The sequence below is a fragment of the Pleurodeles waltl genome, chromosome 6 (assembly GCF_031143425.1).
Source record: "Pleurodeles waltl isolate 20211129_DDA chromosome 6, aPleWal1.hap1.20221129, whole genome shotgun sequence".
NCBI lineage: Eukaryota > Metazoa > Chordata > Amphibia > Caudata > Salamandridae > Pleurodeles > Pleurodeles waltl.
In genome coordinates this window covers 131,561,805-131,586,048 of record NC_090445.1, presented here as the reverse complement: position 1 = coordinate 131,586,048, position 24,244 = coordinate 131,561,805, and the positions used below count along the sequence as shown (strand labels likewise).

The window sequence follows — 24,244 nt, the reverse complement described above, 5'->3', positions numbered from 1 at the left end:
TTTTTTGAGCAATGGTAACACTTCTTGTAGTGTGACCATGTGAAAATGGTCTGATTTGATGAATGTGTTTACTACTCTGAGGTCTAGAATTGGTCTCAGTGTTTTGTCCTTTTTTGGTATCAAGAAGTACAGAGAATAAACTCCTGTGTTTATTTGTGTGCTTGGTACTAATTCTATTGCATTTTTTTGCAGTAGTGCTTGAACTTCTATCTCTAGAAGCTGTGAATGGTGTTTTGCTAAATGTTGTGATTTTGGTGGTATGTCTGGAGGGAATTGCAGGAATTCTATGCAATAACCATGTTGGATAATTGCTAGGACCCATGTGTCTGTAGTTATTTCCTCCCATGCTTCGTAATATTGACCTATCCTTCCCCCCACTGGTGTTGTGTGGGGGGGGTGAGTGACGTGTGAGTCACTGCTTGTTGGTAGTGGTTTTGGGGCTTGGAAATCTTCCTCTATTTCTAGGGAATTGCCCTCCTCTATACTGGCCCCGAAAGCCTCCCCTGTACTGTCCCTGGTAGGTGGACGGTGCGGACTGTGAGGTACTAGCTTGTGTGGCCTGACCCCGAAACCCTCCTCTAAAAGGTGTTTTGCGGAAGGTGGTATAAGATCCTCTGCTCTGCGGGGAGTAGAGTGCACCCATGGCCTTGGCAGTGTCAGTGTCCTTTTTGAGCTTTTCTATGGCTGTGTCGACCTCCGGACCGAACAGAAGTTTTTCGTTTACTGGCATGTTAAGTACTGCCTGCTGAATTTCTGGCTTGAATCCAGACGTTCTGAGCCATGCGTGCCTACGGATGGTAACCGACGTATTAATGGTCCTTGCGGCTGTGTCTGCTGCATCCATAGAGGAGCGTATTTGATTGTTGGAAATGTTTTGACCCTCCTCAACAACCTGTTTTGCTCTTTTTTGTAGATCTTTTGGGAGATGTTCAATGAGATGCTGCATCTCATCCCAGTGGGCTCTGTCGTATCGCGCTAGCAGCGCTTGTGAGTTTGCGATGCGCCACTGGTTTGCTGCTTGGACAGCGACCCTCTTCCCGGCTGCATCAAACTTTCTGCTTTCTTTATCTGGGGGAGGTGCATCCCCAGAAGTGTGTGAATTTGCCCGTTTTCTGGCAGCCCCTACCACCACAGAATCTGGTGGCAGCTGAGAGGTGATGAATACAGGGTCCGTAGGAGGCGCCTTATACTTTTTGTCCACTCTAGGCGTTACTGTCCTACTTTTAACAGGCTCCTTGAAGATCTCTTTTGCATGGCGTAGCATGCCTGGGAGCATAGGCAGGCTTTGGTAGGAGCTGTGGGTGGAGGAGAGGGTGTTAAATAAAAAGTCATCCTCTACTTGTTCAGAGTGTAGTTCCACATTATGGAACTGTGCTGCTCTAGCCACCTCTTGTGAATAGGCTGTGCTGTCCTCAGGTGGTGATGGCCTAGTTGGGTATGTGTCTGGGCTGTTATCAGACACTGGTGCATCGTACAAGTCCCACGCGTCTTGATCTTGGTCATCGTGGCTCATGGCGGTGTGAGCTGGTGAATGTGACGGGGTGTAAGTTGGCGAAGCCGGAGTTACAGATGGAGGCGAGGGAGGAGGTGTTACCTTCTTTGCTGTTTGTTGCTGAGGAGCCTCTAGTGCTGTAAACTGAAGTGTTCTCTTTCTTTTGACAGGTGGAAGGGTACTGATCTTCCCTGTCCCCTGCTGAATAAAGATACGCTTTTGCGTGTGATCCACTTCAGTGGATTGCAGTTCCTGTTCGAATCTGTGTTTTTTCATTTGTGAAGACATAGAATGTTCTTCAGTATATGAGCCTGAAACTGGGTCTGTTGGTGCTTTTTTCGGCTCCGAAAACCCTGTGGTTTGTCTTTTCGGCTCCGAGGTAACCTTCCTCTTCTTTTGTGCCGAAAAATCTTGGCCTCTATGGTCTTCGGCGCCACTGTCTCGGCGTCGATCCGTGTCGACACCGAACTCTCGGTGTCGATGCTTCTCTTTAGCACTCTCTCGGTCCCGAGGAGGCTGCGTGCCGGTGTCTCGACCGAAGTCAGACGATCTCGACACTGAATGGGCCTTTTTCGGTGCCGATTGTTGGTCACCGGGAATTTGGGTTGAGCCATGGCCGGTTGGCAGTGGCGTCCCCTGGGCCTTTTTGCCTTTTTTAAGTTCTGATCTCGACGTCTTACTCACAGTTTTTGTATTGTCGAGTTCGTCGGAGTCTGAATCCTGGATGGAAAAGGATTCCTCCTGTTCCTCTTCTGTCTCGAACTGTCGATGCTCCTTTGGCGTGGACGCCATCTGCAGTCTTCTTGCTCGACGGTCGCGCAGAGTTTTTCGGGACCGGAACGCCCGACAGGCCTCGCAGGATTCTTCGCTGTGCTCGGGTGACAGGCAGAGGTTACAGACCGAGTGTTGGTCCGTATAAGGATATTTGTTGTGGGATTCGGGTCAGAATCGAAACGGGGTCCGTTCCATCGGCGTTGTTCTCCACGCGGTCGGGTCGACTAGGCCCCGACGGTGTGCCGAAATCAACCCCGAAGGGCTCCGAAGCGCTTCGATGTTCAATGCGTCGTCGTATGTGTTTATCTCGAACCGGATCGCAACGATACCGTCGAAAATCTTCCGTTTTCAGCTATCTTTCCGTTCCGAAACTCGGAGCGACAGGAACACGTCCGAACCCGATGGCGGAAAGAAAACAATCGAAGATGGAGTCGACGCCCATGCGCAATGAGCACAGAAGGAGGAGTCACTCGGTCCCGTGACTCGAAAACACTTCTTCGAAGAAAAACAACTTGTAACACTCCGACCCAACACCAGATGGCGAGCTAATGCAGAACATGTGTATCTACAGCGACAGATGCCATCGAACAGACCCATTTCAAGCTGAAGCTTTGGATTGAGACAAAGTTCAAGCACTCAGAGATTTCTTTCACAAGACCAAGGCAACGTTTTCTTCTAACCATATGCACCTACACTACTAAAATCCTGCTTACAAGCCCACACTAACTAATTCTCTGATTCTAAGCATATAACTCTTACCCCAGAATGCTCAAGCAGACTTTGCCGTTGCGGTAGAAGTTTGGGTTAAAACGGACGGTATTGTTTCCAGTCGTCATCAGCTTGACTCTGGGTGGATGAATGGGATAATCTGGCGGGCATCGGAACAGGAACAAGAAGAAACCCCCTTCATAAGGCGTGTCAAACGGGCCAGTGATTAGTGCATGAATCTGCAAAACATATAACCCCCAAATCATCAGCCGTGCGCCAACTACTACACAGCATTCTCCCTTCCAACCAACGACCTGGGAGCCAGGGAAACTGCGTCTATGGGAAGTCACACACTCCAGTTACCACTCTTTTACCCCCATCTACAAACCAGGTTACACTATAACCGCCCAAGTCACACTCTGCATATGCACCACCTACACGCTCCAGTGAAGCTTATTTTATACTCCACGCCACTGTACACCCAAGGCCCCAGCAAGTCACATGCATCTTCTTCATCACCCACTGGAACAAGCCGGTGCACACAAACTTCATTTAGGCATGGCCCTTTGCTGATTTACATGCACGTAAAAGCACAAAAGATTAAATGAATGAAACAGCTCGTCTATGCCGGTGCTCGCCTACCTTTGTCATGTCGTGTGGATCGGGCACAACAAACATTCCTGGAGGGGGTTCTTTGTAGATTGACATGATGTCTCTGAAGAAAAGAAAAAATGTAGACTGAGTTTAGACAGACTTCCAGATACAGCACAGGCAGTTTTGCACACACGGTTTTGTGGGTGGGTAGAAGAAGAATATACACAGAAATGAAGCAGCACAAATGACCACTTGTTAACAGCGATGTGTTCCTAAAGAATTATAATAAAAGCTTGAAAAAAGGCTGAATTGTCAATGTGAAGATGCTATTAAGAGTGTTACTTTCAGATATTAAATATGTGCTGCAGATACTGAGAAGGCCGCTATTTGGAAAAGTCACTTACCTCTTATTATGACAAAACTCAAATACTGAATTAAGAAAAGGACAGGCCCAACTCTCATCGGGGTAGGAGGAAATCAAGCAGCGGCGAGGGCAACAAGATCTAGCCAATTTGACATATTAACTGCACAGATAAGTCTGCTAGGATAACAAGCATTGTCATCGCACGGCTGCGGTGCAACATGGCTTAAATAATTTTTTAATTGCGGTCAATGCAGGCCGTGTCATAGTGTCCTTTTCCCTTTAAGGTGTCTAATTGCACAAGAGCACACAGTACGCCTGCTGCTTACAAAACTGCACAACCTGGAGGGCGTGTGGGGAGAAAAACCAGTTGGGGTGAATGGGTGGGTGTACGAGAAGAAATGGCCGTGAGGTGATATGTAGAAGAAAGAAAAACAGACTGTGAGAGCAAAACAAGCGGCAAGGTACAACTAGAGGCTATAGGAAGCCTGGTGTGTGGTGAGCACCTATGGTGTTTTCACCTTCTACCAGATCCAAGTATCCCCTATTAGTGAAGTGTAGGCAGTGTCTAGGAAGACGAGACTCTAGAGGTAGCTGTGGATGAGCGGCCAAGACTTCTCTAGGAGACATGCAAAGCTTATGCAATACCACTTTAGTCACACAGCACTTGCACACATGAAATAACCACATAGTGTTGCAAAAATAAAAGGTACTTTATTATAGTAACACAATTACTAAAATACTGTCTAGGCAATACTCCAACTGGAGGTAAGTAAACACACTATTATATACACATTACCAGTCAGTAAATAGCATAGAAAAGAATAGGCATTGGTAAAAGCAATAGCAAACAGTGAGGGCCCTAGGGGGGAACTAAACCATATACTAAGAAAGTGGAATGTGAATGCAGTCCCCCACCCAAGGATGTGGAATCAGGAGAAGGGAGCTGGAGGAACTAGGAACCCCAAAAAGGTAAGTACCAGGGTGTAAAGAAATGGCTCCCTGTTGCAGTTACCCCCCACTTTTTGCCTGATACTGATGCTGACTTGACTGAGAAGTGTGCTGGGACCCTGCTAACCAGGCCCCAGCACCAGTGTTCTTTCACCTAAAATGTACCATTGATTCCACAATTGGCACACCCTGGCATCCAGATAAGTCCCTTGTAACTGGTACCTCTGGTACCAAGGGCCCTGATGCCAGGGAAGGTCTCTAAGGGCTGCAGCATGCATTATGCCACCCTAGAGACCCCTCACTCAGCACAGACACCCTGCTTACCAGCTTGTGTGTGCTAGTGAGAACAAAATGAGTAAGTCGACATGGCACTCCCCTCAGGGTGCCATGCCAGCCTCTCACTGCCTATGCAGTATAGGTAAGACACCCCTCTAGCAGGCCTTACAGCCCTAAGGCAGGGTGCACTATACCATAGGTGAGGGCACCAGTGCATGAGCACTGTGCCCCTACAGTGTCTAAGCAAAACCTTAGACATTGTAAGTGCAGGGTAGCCATAAGAGTATATGGTCTGGGAGTCTGTTTTACACGAACTCCACAGCACCATAATGGCTACACTGAAAACTGGGAAGTTTGGTATCAAACTTCTCAGCACAATAAATGCACACTGATGCCAGTGTACATTTTATTGTAAAATACACCACAGAGGGCACCTTAGAGGTGCCCCCTGAAACCTAACCGACTATCTGTGTAGGCTGACTGGTTCCAGCAGCCTGCCACACTAGAGACATGTTGCTGGCCACATGGGGAGAGTGCCTTTGTCACTCTGAGGCCAGTAACAAAGCCTGCACTGGGTGGAGATGCTAACACCTCCCCCAGGCAGGAGCTGTAACACCTGGCGGTGAGCCTCAAAGGCTCACCCCTTTGTCACAGCAGGACACTCCAGCTTAGTGGAGTTGCCCGCCCCCTCCGGCCACGGCCCCCACTTTTGGCGGCAAGGCTGGAGGAAACAAAGAAAACAACAAGGAGGAGTCACTGGCCAGTCAGGACAGCCCCTAAGGTGTCCTGAGCTGAGGTGACTAACTTTTAGAAATCCTCCATCTTGCAGATGGAGGATTCCCCCAATAGGATTAGGGATGTGACCCCCTCCCCTTGGGAGGAGGCACAAAGAGGGTGTACCCACCCTTAGGGCTAGTAGCCATTGGCTGCTAACCCCCCAGACCTAAACACGCCCTTAAATTTAGTATTTAAGGGCTCCCCTGAACCTAGAAAAACAGATTCCTGCAACTAACAAGAAGAAGGACTGCTGAGCTGACAAACCCCTGCAGAGGAAGAACAGAAGACACCAACTGCCTTGGCCCCAGACTTACCGGCCTGTCTCCTGCCTTCCAAAGAAACCTGCTCCAGCGACGCTTTCCAAGGGACCAGCGACCTCTGAATCCTCTGAGGACTGCCCTGCTTCGAGAAAGACAAGAAACTCCTGAGGACAGCGGCACTGCTCCAAAAGAACTGCAACTTTGTTACAAGGAGCAGATTTAAAGACCCCTGCAACTCCCCGCAAGAAGCGTGAGACTTGAAACACTGCACCCGGCGACCCCGACTCGACTGGTGGAGAACAACCAACTCAGGGAGGACCCTCCGGCGACTCTACGACTGTGAGTAACCAAAGTTGTCGCCCCTGAGCCCCCACAGCGACGCCTGCAGAGGGAATCCCCAGGCTCCCCCTGACCGCGACTGTCTGAACTCCATTTCCCGACAGCTGGGAAAGACCCTGCACCCGCAGCCCCCAGCCCCTAAAGAAACGGAACTTCTGTGCAGGAGTGACCCCCAGGAGGCCCTCTGCCTTGCCCAGGTGGTGGCTACCCCGAGGAGCCCCCCCCTTGCCTGCCTGCGACGCTGAAGAGATCCCTTGATCTCTCATTGACTTCCATTGAAAACCCGACGCGTGTTTGCACACTGCACCCGGCTGCCCCCGCGCTGCTGAGGGTGTACTTTTTGTGCTGACTTGTGTCCCCCCCCGGTGCCCTACAAAACCCCCCTGGTCTGCCCTCCGAAGACGCGGGTACTTACCTGCTGGCAGACTGGAACCGGGGCACCCCCTTCTCTCCATTGAAGCCTATGTGTTTTGGGCACCTCTTTGACCTTTGCACCTGACCGGCCCTGAGCTGCTGGTGTGATAACTTTGGGGTTGCTCTGAACCCCCAACGGTGGGCTACCTTGGACCCAAACCTGAGACTTGTAAGTGATTTACTTACCTGACAAAAACTTACCTCCCCCAGGAACTGTGAAAATTGCACAAAGTGTCCACTTTTAAAACAGCTTATTGTGTTTTATGTAAAAAGTATACATGCTAAAGTAATGATTCAAAGTTCCTAGAGTACTTACCTGCAATACCTTTCAAATGAGATATTACCTGTAAAATTTGAACCTGTGGTTCTTAAAATAAACTAAGAAAATATATTTTTCTATAACAAAACCTATTGGCTGGATTTGTCTCTGAGTGTGTGTACCTCATTTATTGTCTATGTGTATGTACAACAAATGCTTAACACTACTCCTTTGATAAGCCTACTGCTCGACCACACTACCACAAAATAGAGCATTTATCTCTTTTTGCCACTATCTTACCTCTAAGGGGAACCCTTGGACTCTGTGCATGCTATTCCTTACTTTGAAATAGCACATACAGAGCCAACTTCCTACACAGGGTGCCCCCCAGCAACCAGGAGAGAAGAGGTAAGTACCTGGTTTTCCCCAAACTCAAAAAGAGGACTTTGGAAAAGGATTGTGCAAGACCAAGTCAAGACTGTAAGAACCCAAAGGTGGATCCTGACAGACGAGGACCTGCAAAGGAAGGGGACCAAGTTCAGTTTGTGATGGGGTGTCTGGTTGTGGCAAAAGCCACTACCCACCCTGTTATGGATGCAGGACCAGGCCGATGGTGAACAAAGAAGGTCAGCAGTGCAGCACAAGAGCAGAAGAGGAGTTCCACAAGTGATGCAACTGATATCCCACATCGGCAGTCGTGATGCTGGAATACCACCAACAAGCCTTGGCAAATGTAAGAGTTGGAGAAGAAGGTTTTGCAAGGCTTAAGAGGACAAGCAAGGTCCAGGGGACTCGACCCAAGAATGAGAGTTCGGGGTGAGCCTCAGCAGCTTGGAGAGCCACAAGAAGAGGAGGCAGGCCCCACAGACAACCCACGAGCAGGCACAGGAGTCACAGTGAGGCCCACTCAACACACCTGAAGAGGAGTCCCACATCGCTGAAGCAGGAGACTGTGTGTTGCAGAAGAAGTGCTGGGGGCCGGGGCTACATGGAGCCTGAAGATCCCTCGGAAGAGGAACAAACAAGCCATGGTAGCTGCAAGAGTCGCGGTGCACAGGGGTACTGTCTTGCATGGACAGGCAAGTACTTACCATCTCCCAGCTGGACAGCTGGTAGAGAGGACTAAGGGGACCACTCCAGACCACCACCTGTCATGCAGGATCCACACAGCTACGAAGGAGAGAAGATCCAAGCAGCCGGTCGTTGTTGCAGTTGGTGCCTGCAGATGCAGGGGAGTGACTCCTTCACTCCAAGGGAGAGTCATTCTTACTTCTTGTGCAGGCTGAAGACTTGTCGCTCTCAGAGGATGCACAGCAAGGGAAATGTCGCAGTTGCTTGAAGGAGCCGGAGAAACAATGTTGCAGAGCAGAGTCGCCGCTGAAGTTGCAGATTGTCGGTTCCTGGAGGGTCTTGATGCCGTCCCAGTTGCCAGAAGATGAAGTAAATGATGCAGAGGAGTCCTGGTGGAATCTTGCACGTCGAATCTGGGGACCCACCCAGAAGTGAGACCCTAAATAGCCAAGAAAGGGGGATTGGTCACTTAACAGGGTGACCTCACCTGCCTGACCTGGTAACTCAGATGCTCCCAGGGACCTTTGCCCACTTTGGAGTCGAGATGGCAAGATTAAGTGGCCACCTGGAGGAGCTCTGGGCACCACCCCTGAGGTGGTGATGGACAGGGGAGTGGTCACCCCTTTCCATGGTCCAGTTTTGCCCCAGAGCAGGGACCGGGGGGGTCCCTGGACTAGTGCTAACAAGTTTATGCAGAGAGGACACCAAATGTGCTCTTCAAAGCATACCAGTGGCTTAGGAAGGCTACCTCTCCCAAGCCATGTAACACCTATTTGCAAGGGAGAGGGTGTTAACTACCTCTCCCACAGGAAATCCTTTGTTCTGCCTTACTCTGCCTGAGCTGGTCAAGCAGCAGGAGGGCAGAAACCTGTCTGAGGAAGGGCAGCAGCGCAGGCTGCCCGGAAAACCCCAGAAGACTAGTAGGAGCAATGCTAGGGGAACCCTAAGAAACCCCAGAGTGCATGTAATCATACAACCAATACTGGCATCAGTATGGGGGTATGATTCAGACATGTTGGATACCAAACATGTCCAGGTTCGGAGTTACCATTATGTAGCTGGACACCGGTAGTGCAGTGTAATGGAGCTGGCATTCGTATGGACCAGGCTGGAGGGGGGCAATAGAGACACCCTACAAAACGTTACACTCTGGAGTGCCCAAGTTATTTAAAGAAAAAAAAAATGTACCTCTGCAGGTGAGCAGGCACAAACAGCAAGCAGTACTTGGTCCAAGCTCAACGGCATTGACACAAGGAGTCTGGGGAGGAAGCCGGAGGCGCTGTCTAATAAGAAGCAAGAAAAAGAAAGAATCGTGGGACCCAACCAAAGGTAAGTAAAGGTGAGTAATGTAATGGACGAGCTCTAAGCCCCGTTCAAGATTTTTTTTTCGTTACAAGAGATTTCACAAGCATAGCGCAAGCCCTGAGCAGGCAAAACTTGAAAAATGCTGATCTCTAAAAATAAATCTACAGTTCCGATGTAGGAAACATAAGAAACTGATGTTAATTAATACCACGGCGGACCTGAACCGATCCTGCCCTCTTGTGGAAACTTCTTGTATCGCCCAACAGGGAAGCCATTTGCAGAACATGAGGCGAAGGAAATTGCATATCTGTTAAGAGGAAGCACACACATTTTAGGTAGTGCCTACCAGACAGCAGAAGGTGTCTGGTTGTGAAAGGCAGTTTTACCACAATCATACATTGGCTTGAAGCCTGCCCATTGCTCACCACTGGATCGTGTTACTTTTACTCTTATATGCTTGATTTTCATTGGATGGATTTCTTTTTGTAGTCTGTGCATTATGAATTTGTAACTCCCACTGCCTCAATAGCATCTCTGAGTGGCAGACACTGCTTTCTCTTTTCACTTCAAGGGAACTACTTTTTTCTTTTTGTTTAAGCACTCCATGAAAGCACATTTTTCCAGCTGTCTCCCTTGTGTGCTATTCCCCCCTCCCGAGCTGCTCACTCTCTCTCGCCCATGTGCATCTTTCGACCCACACCTATACTAGAATGTATCACTTGTCCGTGTGCTTCTCCCCATGCACTCCACATTGCTCTTTTGCTCGTTCCCCATTTGTTATTTTCCAAGAGTTTCTTCTCGCCTTATTCAGTTACTTTACCCATTCACCTCCTCCACAACCAACTCATCATTTTTTTTTTAAAGTACATTCACACTACATAAAAATAAAAAAAATTGCTTCCAAACCTTTTTTTTTTATTTGCAGATTCATCTTAGATCAGAAAAATCAGTAAAAAAAAAAAAAAAAGCCTCTGTCATTTTCAAGAAATGCATAAGTATGTTGAACGAATGTGCGCCCCCCAATAGGATGCAGCAGCTGTCATCACTTTTTTTGCCCATGCTGCGCAGCAGCCGTTATGCTGTACGGCACAGCTATAACACACCGACAAAGCCAATAGTTCTTATAGGTGAGGCCTATTGGCTTTGCCAATGTTGGCATTAAAACAGCTTTAGCTATCTTGCCTGCATTATATTTTTAAGGAAATGCATGGTAAAAATACATACATAAATACAAAGATATGTGGGCTTTCGGTCAGACATCTTCATCCACTGGTCTCAAGTATCATTCACATTTGTGTACTGCCAAAACCAGCAAGAGCTTTGGGTAACAGGTCAACCCAGTTCACTCACTGACTGAGTCTTGAGCGATGGCATTTTGTCTCATCACATCCACAATCATGTGCACAGCCTGTTGAAAATTGAAACACTTCATTGCCAATGCTGGTTTACCTCGACTGCTAGGCCTTTCTTATTTTATAATTTTGCTTTTTTGGGCATATTGCATATATTTGATAAAAAATAAACATGTGTATGCTTTCTAAGGCCAACTCACTGGCTTTGCCAATGTTTTTCCTTTACGTTGATATGTCTCAGCATTCTGTACATGAAAAGTACATCTGGTCGTCCATTGTACCACTTTTTTTTTTTTACATCGTTCAGAAGCTGGATACTAGAGATGGAAGGTTAAATGGAAATTAACTTGCCAAAATGAGACCTTTGGGGCAACTTGTTCAAATCTATGGAAATCGTTTTGCTGAGCTCCCTCTGTACAATTTAGACAAGCATTAGAAGTGTTCCTACTTGACTTCTGTAATGAAGTCATAAAATTAGATTCATTGCTCTTTCAACATCACAACACAATGAAAAGAGGCACGGGACATTTCAAACAGCATAAAGTTGCCGTCCAACCAAGATGTTTGAAGCAAGTAGATTCGGATATAATATTGGGAAAGGGGTTTGACTTTTTGGGGGCAAGATGGGATCACCCGGGGGCCGTCTTCGAAGTCGCTTATTAGCATGCAGCACAGCCTGCCTAGATGCACTTTTGTTATATACTGGTAGTATGGTCGGTGATCACTATCAAAGCTCCCTACGGGCTGGAGATGTCCATAAAGATTTCACTTGGTATGCAGTTCATTGTGTGGCAGCGGCTGATAAAGGGAGAATAAGAGACATTATCCAAGTACGAGCACGCACTGTTCAAATGCTCAGGGGGAAAGTAACATGGTAGAGAAAGATGTTGCATCATTTAGGAAAGAGGGCACTAGTTGAGGAGGCATATGTTATCGCTTGATTTGAGGATAAGAGAGTAATAAACAGTCATTGGCAAAACGAGGAGCCCCTAGGTGGTGAAACTTCACATCTAGATTGGTAACGTATCTGCAGTTTGCACCGCACTGACACTCTAACGATGCCGAACTGTTCATTAGAAAGAATGGTATCCGTTTGAGGGCATCGGCAATGTGAGAAGATTCCCAGGTAATAACACTTTTAGATCTGGAGCATGCCTTGTAATCTCCCGTTGGGGAGATGCATATAAAGCAGGCATTTTAAATTGCTGTGCACCGTCGCTAAGTACGCATTAGCGCAACACATGCGCGCTCCTACAGAACGATGTGCAAGCTTAATTTTATTTGTTACTCAGATCTGAGTTGGATAGGCAATTTAAAAATGTGAAATCATTTTCTTTTAGAGAGAAGGCAGGGGAATAGTAGCAACACGTGGGAAGGTGGGAGCTGGAGAATAGCGAAGCCATACAGTTGACTGTGGGGGTAAACAGTGAAGCAACATGAGGAGGGGGATGATAATGGTAAAGCAACATGGAAGAGGAAGTGAAAGCAACAGAGGAGAGGGCTGAAGGAGACACTAACTCAACTGAGGGGGAGGGGGAAGAGCAAAAGGGTTGTGGGAAGCAAAGTGGAGAAGCACATAGACGAGCACAAAAGGGAGGATGGACAGCGAGAAGTAGCCAGGCAACAGAAAGCAACATTGAGTGCAGGGGAGAGCCTACACAGGGACGATGGCTTGAAAACACACTCTAATAGAGTCCATCACACAAAACATGAACTAGTGCTTGAAAGAAGCAGTGGAAACAGCAATGCCAGCCAATTTAAAACATTAAAATAAAAAATAAACTGTGGTGAGGCTATCCTCCATGGGTGGGACAAACTACTGATAAGCTGAGACACTAATAAGAAGCCCACTAATAAGAAGCCTGCAAATAAGAGTAACAAGGAAAGCCATGGGTGGATTCTAAGCCCATCCATGTTCTTGATAAGCCACAATATGCCACACTAAAGAAAGTGCATATGCTGCATAGAAGACCAGATGTAAAATTATCCAAGACTAAAAACAATTTCTTCTGCTTCCCCCTAAACCAGGATTCAACTGATATATAAAAGTGACTCTTTTTATATGGTAACTACCCACATGTTTGGACTGATGCTGATGGTTTTTCAGCTGACCAGGCCCTAGTACAATGTGAGCTGACCTCTTAAATGAGTATGTGCAATTGGTTAATCCCTGATTGGCATAGTTAACTTAACAATAAGTCCCTAGCATATGAAATAAAGGGTACCCAAAGTATGCGAGTCAAATGTCACAAGTGGACTTATTGTGTCGCCACTACAATGAGAAGATGAAAATGTGGGTCTAGCTCTGCTACTACAGCCTAGTCTAGAAGCTTTTAAACTGCTAAACAGACATTACAAAATAAACCTTGTTGCCAAGTTCGAACTTTCATTTTTAGTATGTATAAATCATCCTAGGGAAGGCGGCATTAGTAGTCCTCAATGTTGCTAAATATTTAAAAGGACATGTATTTTTGCCGTTTGACATATCAGGACAGTAAAAACTCAAATTTGACGTTTTCACTGTAGTAGGGCTGGTAGCCCCATTGGCTAATATGGAGTTACACTAGCCCAAAGAGCTAACTGCTTACTTCCAAACGGGACCACCAAACATAGTATTCCAAGGTACCAAGTTAACAGTTACGCTGAAGTTGTATTTAAAGTAACTTTTAATATAGAGGTAACTTTAGAAAGTCACTACTTCCTTGCCCCAAAGATCTGGTAGCCATAGCTGATTAATAATAATAGTTGTTACCTTAGACAGCCTGCTGCCCTCCTGCCAGGAGGTATGAAGCCCTACCAGGAAGGGGAACAAAAGGGCTGCTGGAGGGAGGAGGTCTGCCCACCTCTTGACATGATGGCCCAAGGGCAGTGGCCACAGATGACCCAGCTTCAAGGGGACTACCACGTCTGAGGCACTAATGTGAGCCACACCTTAGCTTGCCTGTTTTTTTGTATGGTTATCTCCTCCAGACAGGAAAAAACCTGTTGCAGAACCGTTTTATCAGGAGGGGTGGCTAATTATACTGGGCACATCTCACGGTGTTCCCATAGCTCTAACCCAGGAAAGCAGCGTCAGAATATTTTGGATTTGATCAGAGAGATGCACTGTGGTATTGTTTGGTGCCAACCCCACAAGAAATTATGTAAGCATGGGTAGGGTGGCCCAGTGGAATTGTAGCCTCATTGGTTAGAGGGTCCGCCCCATCCACCGTTCTGAAATTGACAGAAAAGTAGCACCCTTGTATCCAGCTTCAGAATACTGCTGGGCTCAGATGACAGAAGGGGGAATGCACGTGCTGAATCTGTGGACATCAGAAAGGCTGCACCAAGGAGGACTCCACCTGCTGAACTAAAAGAGAACTTCAGAGAGATAAGGGCTGCTCTTGCTGTCTACTTTGTGGCAAAAGACACCAACGGCTATGTCTGCTCCCACTTGGGCCAAGGATTAGGGAGCAGACTCTAAGGGTTAGTTGGCTAGCCTCCTGTTAAGCTTCAGGGACACAAAGCCTAAGAAGCTTGCACCTGCAAAGTGCCCAGTAGACACTAGACTTGCCCTGGAAGTCGCTGGTATAGTCGTGAGATCGAGTCCTATACCACTCAAGAGAGCCTGGACCCTTGGTTGGTGGTCGAGTGTGCTTGTTCTCTCCACTGAACTGAAACTTTAAAACCAAAGGTAAAAGATAATTGATATTAGGCACAGTGTGAGGGTCATAAACTATTGCTACTTGCTGGTTTGTGGGTAGCCTTGAACACAGTCGAGAACCGTGACTTCACCAAACAGATGGACTTCACCTGGCTATCGATGTCAAGCCCAACTCAGGTCTCACGCTGCAGAGGATCCTGCTGACCTACCCGTCAACAAGAAAAATAACCAGAAAAGTTTCTGAGTGCGAAGGCAAAATCTTGATCGGGACCAAACTGGCCCGCGCATCGGATCCCCACTTCCAGCGCAGTCATCTGAAATTTTTACCTTGGCCCTGGAACTTCACATTCAATGCAGATAGACTACCCCTACGGGTGAAAAGCAGTAGTTAAACTTTTGTTTAAGTTTTTGGAGTTCTGAAAACCATGCAAAAATCCTATTTCGCATTCTATTTGCCTTATTTTTGTTGTTTTGCTGTCTTAAACAAAAATATATACTATTTTTATGAACTGGAGTGGGATTTTCATTGTGTGTTTTTTTTTGTACTTTTTGACTGCTTTGGTACTGAAATGCTATACACTTGTTTTCCTTTGAGTTAAGCTTGCCTGCTATGTGACACAGCTACCAAGGACTATGCAAAGGTTTGATTTAAAGAAATCTGACCGTATGATACAGAAATGTAACATAATTACTTGGTGAGGCCTCGCAGCCACCCGAACAAATAATCCACTTTCTCACAACAACAACTGCAGTAACACAACCTAATCTAGGGGCCTACAGCTCCAAATTTTGGTCTCTGCTAAATCTTTTATGAGTCATTCCAGAGGGTAGTCTCAACTTGGTGAAGCCCATATTAAGAACCAAGCACGGGGCATTTTTTTAAACTCAAACGACTCCATAACTGAAAACTGTTACTTCCACCAAATGAATTAAACTGGAGTGCAGTTTTTCACCTTGCACCATTAAAGCTTCCGTGGCAGCCAGGCTTGGTTCAATAACCCAAAGAATGATAATATGTTAATAGTCCTCTCCTCCTTTAGTCAGCAAGCAGTTGAGGAAAGAGGCCTGTTTAAACTTCAAGGCTCTTCTGTTATAGATCCCTAAACATCTGTGGGAGAAATGGACCATTTTCAGGGGGCCAAGGCAAACAATAATTGTAATACTGTGGCGATAGCCAGTAGGTAGTTAGGACCTAGTTTCCATAGGAGAAGCATTTTTAGTTTTGTATATAACTTTAGTGTCATTTGACGAAACTTCACAAAATTCTCAAAACTAGTTTGCTACTCAGGGAGGGACTCCGTAGCCAGACGCTGCCCACAACTCCGCAGGAAGGAAGGTGGCATTCCCCGGGCCTCCTCCAGACACAGGTGATGACCCTGAACCTCTGCCGCCCACTGCCATCACCGTCAATACAGCGTCTTCCCCGGGACTCTCCACCATTCGGTCTCTACAGCCACAGCCACTTCCGAGACCGGTGAGACGAGAACACACTGCGCGTAGTGTAAAGTATAGAGTTTGGAGATAGAACCTCTAAAACAACCACGTTTCGGGGTGATTCATCAAGTGGAGGCCCAGAAAAGGAGGGCAGAGATGCTGAAACATGTTTTCCCCACACATTTTCCCATAGGGATTTTAAACAACTACAGCCTGAACCACTGGACGGAGTTACACTAGATTTGGCAGAAAGTTAGCTCTTGGTCCAGAGTCCCTTTTGTTATTTGGCGTAAATTCGTTCAGTAGTTTTGAAGTTATTAAAGGAAGAAAGATATACAGTTATCTAGGGACACGGACCCTTCACGGATGATCAATGAATCCAGAGGAAAAGCAAAGCTTTGACTGGTTGGCTGCAACCTGAGAGGAAAGTTGTGGGTGACATTTTCTTTCTCACATTGTGAACTCATGAAGGATCCGGGATTAAAAAAACAATGAAAAAAAAACACACCACATCATGGGGCTGGGTGCATGCGGGTAGGTGAATTGTTGGCAGCAGCGGTGATTGTATTAATGTGCGGTAATCTGATATTATTTTACTTCCCTGTACATCCCGGTATCCTTAGTTTTTTTTCTTCCAGTGAGTCTGTTTTGCTATACAATGCATTGTAACTGCATATATGTGATGCAAACCCAAGCCCATGCTGGCACTTATATTAAACGTGCTTATTAAATAATGAAGATACGGATGGAAATGGGGGAATTCGCTGAGATATTGTTGGGGCATCACCTTTTCATCCATAGCGCCATGAGCTTACTGCCACTCACTGTATGCAGGATATATGGTAGTGAGGATGGGGTGGATGACTGGTCCCAGTAAGGAGAGCCTGAAGCACTGGAGGATGATGGCTGGCCTACTGACCTGATGTACACGTGGAACTGTCACTCTCCAGTTTTATGTCAGGCATGATTAGAATTTAAAGTTGGTGGCAAAAAATATTCCGACAGGTTCGCCCCGATTGCCGAAGCCTGGCTTTGTAAAGTGGCACTGTTTGAGATAATGATAGGCTGAGCTCATGGAGTGTGTATTGGATGGAATAAAGGGTATCAACTTGATTTATAGCGAGTTCAAGTCTGACTCAGAATGTACTTTAAGCCTGCTTGGTGTAAATGGTTAAGAACAAGATTTCACAAGTTGAATAGGAAGAGGAGCAGCAGCTCACTGCTTTAGGGTCACCGAGTACACTTATCCTCTCTTGATGTTTATGGGGTACTATTAGTGTTAAGATCAAATTTATGCTTGAGGGTGCTTTATTTGTAGAGGAGCTTCTGGGTGGCACATTTCTTGATCTGCAGCACACAGCTCAACAATGTCCCCTGGCTAAAATAATAAAATGGGGAGGCAATGTTATAAAGATGGTTGAGTGGGTGTGTGGGACAATGTTTAGAAGGCTCACCTCCACTGCACTTGGCCCCACGTCCTAGCTTGTAGAGGGCAGGGATTGCAATTGAGGTGTGCAAATTAGCTTCCGGTTATGCTATTTGTGTACCTGGAAACTGTTCCTAGTATGACTACCAAGAGCAGCCACTGGCACCTGCAGTAATAAGTCTATTTGCGCAAAGAGAGCAGATCAAGCTGAAGCCTTTCTTCACATAAGTGAACGTGACATTCCATAAGTTAAACAAACTTTTCAAGTACTTTCCATGCAATAAATACAGTCTGGTAATACTACAAACTTTTTATTTTAAAGTAACCACTCCATTTATATCGAAAACTGTATCAGACGAACAAAATAAAATATTATTTTTGACTTAATATCTGCCTAGTATAAGAGACTAGTAGCCCCCTTCAACAATAGCTGGGATTTTGATAATTCCCCTGGGCAATACATTTGTTTCTATGCGTGTGAGCAAACTGACAAGGGAGGGGCAGCCGCCACAGGATAACAATCAGGCGCAGGAGGGGCATTGGGTACAGGATAGCAATCAGTCGCAGGAGGGGCCTTGGGCACAGGATAGCAATCAGATGCAGGACAGCGGTCACAGGGGGGGGGGAATCAGTCAGACGCAGGACAGCGGTCACGGGGGGGGGATCAGTCAGACGCAGGACAGCGGTCACAGGGGGGGGATCAGTCAGACGCAGGACAGCGGTCACACGGGGGGGAATCAGTCAGACGCAGGACAGCGGTCACAGGGGGGGGAATCAGTCAGACGCAGGACAGCGGTCACAGGGGGGGGAATCAGTCAGACGCAGGACAGCGGTCACAGGGGGGGGAATCAGTCAGACGCAGGACAGCGGTCACAGGGGGGGGGAAATCAGTCAGAAGCAGGACAGCGGTCACAGGGGGAGGAATCAGTCCGACGCAGGACAGCGGTCACGGGGGGGGGGGGAGGAATCAGTCCGACGCAGGACAGCGGTCACGGGGGGGGGGGGGAGGAATCAGTCCGACGCAGGACAGCGGTCACGGGGGGGGAATCAGTCCGACGCAGGACAGCGGTCACAGGGGGGGGAATCAGTCCGACGCAGGACAGCGGTCACAGGGGGGAGGAATCAGTCCGACGCAGGACAGCGGTCACAGGGGGGAGGAATCAGTCCGACGCAGGACAGCGGTCACAGGGGGGAGGAATCAGTCCGACGCAGGACAGCGGTCACAGGGGGGAGGAATCAGTCCGACGCAGGACAGCGGTCACAGGGGGGAGGAATCAGTCCGACGCAGGACAGCGGTCACAGGGGGGAGGAATCAGTCAGACGCGGGACAGCGGTCACAGGGGGAGGAAATCAGTCAGACGCGGGACAGCGGTCACAGGGGGAGGAAATCAGTCCGACGCGGGACAGCGGTCACAGGGGGAGGAAATCAGTCCGACGCGGGACAGCGGTCACAGGGGGGGGAAATCAGTCCGACGCGGGACAGCGGTCACAGGGGGGGGAAATCAGTCCGACGCGGGACAGCGGTCACAGGGGGGGGGAAATCAGTCCGACGCGGGACAGCGGTCACAGGGGGGGGAAATCAGTCCGACGCGGGACAGCGGTCACAGGGGGGGGAAATCAGTCCGACGCGGGACAGCGGTCACAGGGGGGGGAAATCAGTCCGACGCGGGACAGCGGTCACAGGGGGGGGAAATCAGTCCGACGCGGGACAGCGGTCACAGGGGGAATCAGTCCGACGCGGGACAGCGGTCACAGGGGGAATCAGTCCGACGCGGGACAGCGGTCACAGGGGGAATCAGTCCGACGCGGGACAGCGGTCACAGGGGGAATCAGTCCGACGCGGGACAGCGGTCACAGGGGGAATCAGTCCGACGCGGGACAGCGGTCACAGGGGGAATCAGTCCGACGCAGGACAGCGGTCACAGGGGGAATCAGTCCGACGCGGGACAGCGGTCACAGGGGGAATCAGTCCGACGCGGGACAGCGGTCACAGGGGGAATCAGTCCGACGCGGGACAGCGGTCACAGGGGGAATCAGTCCGACGCGGGACAGCGGTCACAGGGGGAATCAGTCCGACGCGGGACAGCGGTCACAGGGGGAATCAGTCCGACGCGGGACAGCGGTCACAGGGGGAATCAGTCCGACGCGGGACAGCGGTCACAGGGGGAATCAGTCCGACGCGGGACAGCGGTCACAGGGGGGATCAGTCCGACGCGGGACAGCGGTCACAGGGGGGATCAGTCCGACGCGGGACAGCGGTCACAGGGGGAATCAGTCCGACGCGGGACAGCGGTCACAAGGGGGATCAGTCAGACGCGGGACAGCGGTCACAAGGGGGGATCAGTCAGACGCGGGACAGCGGTCACAAGGGGGGATCAGTCCGACGCGGGACAGCGGTCACAAGGGGGGATCAGTCCGACGCGGGACAGCGGTCACAAGGGGGGATCAGTCCGACGCGGGACAGCGGTCACAAGGGGGGATCAGTCCGACGCGGGACAGCGGTCACAAGGGGGGATCAGTCAGACGCGGGACAGCGGTCACAAGGGGGGATCAGTCAGACGCGGGACAGCGGTCACAGGGGGATCAGTCAGACGCGGGACAGCGGTCACAGGGGGATCAGTCAGACGCGGGACAGCGGTCACAGGGGGATCAGTCAGACGCGGGACAGCGGTCACAGGGGGATCAGTCAGACGCGGGACAGCGGTCACAGGGGGATCAGTCAGACGCGGGACAGCGGTCACAGGGGGATCAGTCAGACGCGGGACAGCGGTCACAGGGGGATCAGTCAGACGCGGGACAGCGGTCACAGGGGGATCAGTCAGACGCGGGACAGCGGTCACAGGGGGATCAGTCAGACGCGGGACAGCGGTCACAGGGGGATCAGTCAGACGCGGGACAGCGGTCACAGGAGGATCAGTCAGACGCGGGACAGCGGTCACAGGAGGATCAGTCAGACGCGGGACAGCGGTCACAGGAGGATCAGTCAGACGCGGGACAGCGGTCACAGGAGGATCAGTCAGACGCGGGACAGCGGTCACAGGAGGATCAGTCAGACGCGGGACAGCGGTCACAGGGGGATCAGTCAGACGCGGGACAGCGGTCACAGGGGGATCAGTCAGACGCGGGACAGCGGTCACAGGGGGATCAGTCAGACGCGGGACAGCGGTCACAGGGGGATCAGTCAGACGCGGGACAGCGGTCACAGGGGGATCAGTCAGACGCGGGACAGCGGTCACAGGGGGATCAGTCAGACGCGGGACAGCGGTCACAGGGGGATCAGTCAGACGCGGGACAGCGGTCACAGGGGGATCAGTCAGACGCGGGACAGCGGTCACAGGGGGATCAGTCAGACGCGGGACAGCGGTCACAGGGGGATCAGTCAGACGCGGGACAGCGGTCACAGGGGGATCAGTCAGACGCGGGACAGCGGTCACAGGGGGATCAGTCAGACGCGGGACAGCGGTCACAGGGGGATCAGTCAGACGCGGGACAGCGGTCACACGGGGATCAGTCAGACGCGGGACAGCGGCCACACGGGGATCAGTCAGACGCGGGACAGCGGCCACACGGGGATCAGTCAGACGCGGGACAGCGGCCACACGGGGATCAGTCAGACGCGGGACAGCGGCCACACGGGGATCAGTCAGACGCGGGACAGCGGTCACACTGGGATCAGTCAGACGCGGGACAGCAGTCACACGGGGATCAGTCAGACGCGGGACAGCAGTCACACGGGGATCAGTCAGACGCGGATCAGTCAGACGCAGGACAGCGGTCGCGGGACAGGATCAGTCAGACGCGGGACAGGATCAGTCAGACGCGGGACAGGATCAGTCAGACGCGGGACAGGATCAGTCAGACGCGGGACAGGATCAGTCAGACGCGGGACAGGATCAGTCAGACGCGGGACAGGATCAGTCAGACGCGGGACAGGATCAGTCAGACGCGGGACAGCGGTCACAAGGGGAATCAGTCAGACGCGGGACAGCGGTCACAGGGGGAATCAGTCAGACGCGGGACAGCGGTCACAGGGGGAATCAGTCAGACGCGGGACAGCGGTCACAGGGGGAATCAGTCAGACGCGGGACAGGATCAGTCAGACTCGGGACAGCGGTCACAGGGGGAATCAGTCAGACGCGGGACAGCGGTCACAGGGGGAATCAGTCAGACGCGGGACAGCGGTCACAGGGGGAATCAGTCAGACGCGGGACAGCGGTCACAGGGGGAATCAGTCAGACGCGGGACAGCAGTCACAGGGGGAATCAGTCAGACGCGGGACAGCAGTCACAGGGGGAATCAGTCAGACACGGGACAGCGGTCACAGGGGGAATCAGTCAGACACGGGACAGGATCAGTCAGACGCGGGACAGCGGTCACAGGGGGATCAGTCAGACGCGGGACAGCGGTCACAGGGGGAATCAGTCAGACGCGGGACAGCGGTCACAGGGGGAATCAGTCAGACGCGGGACAGCGGTCACAGGGGGAATCAGTCAGACGCGGGACAGCGGTCACAGGGGGAATCAGTCAGACGCGGGACAGCGGTCACAGGGGGAATCAGTCAGACGCGGGACAGGATCAGTCAGACGCGGGACAGCGGTCACAGGGGGATCAGTCAGACGCGGGACAGCGGTCACAGGGGGATCAGTCAGACGCGGGACAGCGGTCACAGGGGGATCAGTCAGACGCGGGACAGCGGTCACAGGGGGATCAGTCAGACGCGGGACAGCGGTCACAGGGGGATCAGTCAGACGCGGGACAGCGGTCACAGGGGGATCAGTCAGACGCGGGACAGCGGTCACAGGGGGATCAGTCAGACGCGGGACAGCGGTCACAGGGGGATCAGTCAGACGCGGGACAGCGGTCACAGGGGGATCAGTCAGACGCGGGACAGCGGTCACAGGGGGATCAGTCAGACGCGGGACAGCGGTCACACGGGGATCAGTCAGACGCGGGACAGCGGTCACAGGGGGATCAGTCAGACGCGGGACAGCGGTCACAGGGGGATCAGTCAGACGCGGGACAGCGGTCACAGGGGGATCAGTCAGACGCGGGACAGCGGTCACAGGGGGATCAGTCAGACGCGGGACAGCGGTCACAGGGGGATCAGTCAGACGCGGGACAGCGGTCACAGGGGGATCAGTCAGACGCGGGACAGCGGTCACAGGGGGATCAGTCAGACGCGGGACAGCGGTCACAGGGGGATCAGTCAGACGCGGGACAGCGGTCACAGGGGGATCAGTCAGACGCGGGACAGCGGTCACAGGGGGATCAGTCAGACGCGGGACAGCGGTCACAGGGGGATCAGTCAGACGCGGGACAGCGGTCACAGGGGGATCAGTCAGACGCGGGACAGCGGTCACAGGGGGATCAGTCAGACGCGGGACAGCGGTCACAGGGGGATCAGTCAGACGCGGGACAGCGGTCACAGGGGGATCAGTCAGACGCGGGACAGCGGTCACACGGGGATCAGTCAGACGCGGGACAGCGGTCACACGGGGATCAGTCAGACGCGGGACAGCGGTCACAGGGGGATCAGTCAGATGCGGGACAGCGGTCACATGGGGATCAGTCAGATGCGGGACAGCGGGCATGGGGAAGCAGAAAGATAACAGAGGGTGGGTGGGTGCTGGGGAAGCAGAAAGATAACAGAGGGTGGGTGGGTGCTGGGGAAGCAGAAAGATAACAGAGGGTGGGTGGGTGCTGGGGAAGCAGAAAGATAACAGAGGGTGGGTGCTAGGGAAGCAGAAAGATAACAGAGGGTGGGTGGGTGCTGGGGAAGCACACAGACAACAGAAGGGGTAGAGACCAAGGATGGCAACAGACAGGTAAGGAACCAAGGATGGCAACAGACAGGTAAGGAACCAAGGATGGCAACAGACAGGTAAGGAACCAAGGATGGCAACAGACAGGTAAGGAACCAAGGATGGCAACAGACAGGTAAGGAACCAAGGATGGCAACAGACGGAGTGTGGTCAAGTAAGAAGCAAGAACAGCAACTGAACGAGGCAAGACGTGGGGAAAAACACATGGATGAGAAAGTGGTATACAAAGTACACAAGGGAGACAGTTTTAAAACATATGCACTCTCGTAGAGTGTGTAGCCTAAACAAAAAAAAAAACATATGCCTGTAATGGGAACAGTAAAAGGACACAAGTATAGGTTCATCCTCCAGGAGAGGAACAAATACCAGAAAAGGAAGGAAAGCCCATGGAAGCTGACCAATAGGTAGCAACCAATGGTAAGCAATGCAAGAACTGAACAGTCCATAAATATTTTCATTTGTGAGATGAAACTGGTAGTCTCAAAGTCAAAGCTATCAGCATTGCTCTTTTGTGAATATATTTTTTATGACTTTTAAGAAGACCTATACTTGGCAAATTAAGGAACGTAAAAAAGTGCTATTCTATATTGTGTCTTTACTGTAAAAACATTAAGTCTTCCCAGCAACTCTGTTAAGACAACATTAGTAAATATGTATTATTTATCAAAATCTGGTGTATGGTTGAGAATGTCAATAGCTAGGAGGTACAGGACCAACGTACCTTGAAAAATCTCACCCAGTCGCTATGGCAAGTCATATTTTAGCAGGATGAGCTATTTTTGGGAGCTACTCGCCCATTCTGGCAAGGTGAACAGGTGTTCTGTGAAGGAGCAATAAAGACGTCTTTAAATCTTTTTATCTTGAAGCATTTGTTCTGTGTTTAGACACAGACGTAAAAAGTCAGCTAGTCTTCTAACAAATACCTTTCCTTCTGTGACTGCAGAGTTCCAGAATTTTGTAAAGTGAACTGTCTGACCTGCTGAACA

The 24,244-nt window shown here is 50.5% G+C and overlaps 1 protein-coding gene across 1 annotated transcript in view; it reads right to left on the bottom strand.

Annotated features, from left to right (window-relative positions):
• The window catches only part of UBE2Z (ubiquitin conjugating enzyme E2 Z), a 54,426-nt gene that overhangs the window by 27,026 nt on the left and 3,156 nt on the right, over positions 1-24,244 (bottom strand). The window contains exons 2-3 of the mRNA XM_069237574.1: positions 3,617-3,689; positions 3,026-3,213 (exon numbers count right to left, since the gene is read on the bottom strand). Of these exons, the coding sequence (XP_069093675.1) occupies positions 3,026-3,213; positions 3,617-3,689 (261 nt within the window). The remainder of the gene's footprint in view (positions 1-3,025; positions 3,214-3,616; positions 3,690-24,244) is intronic.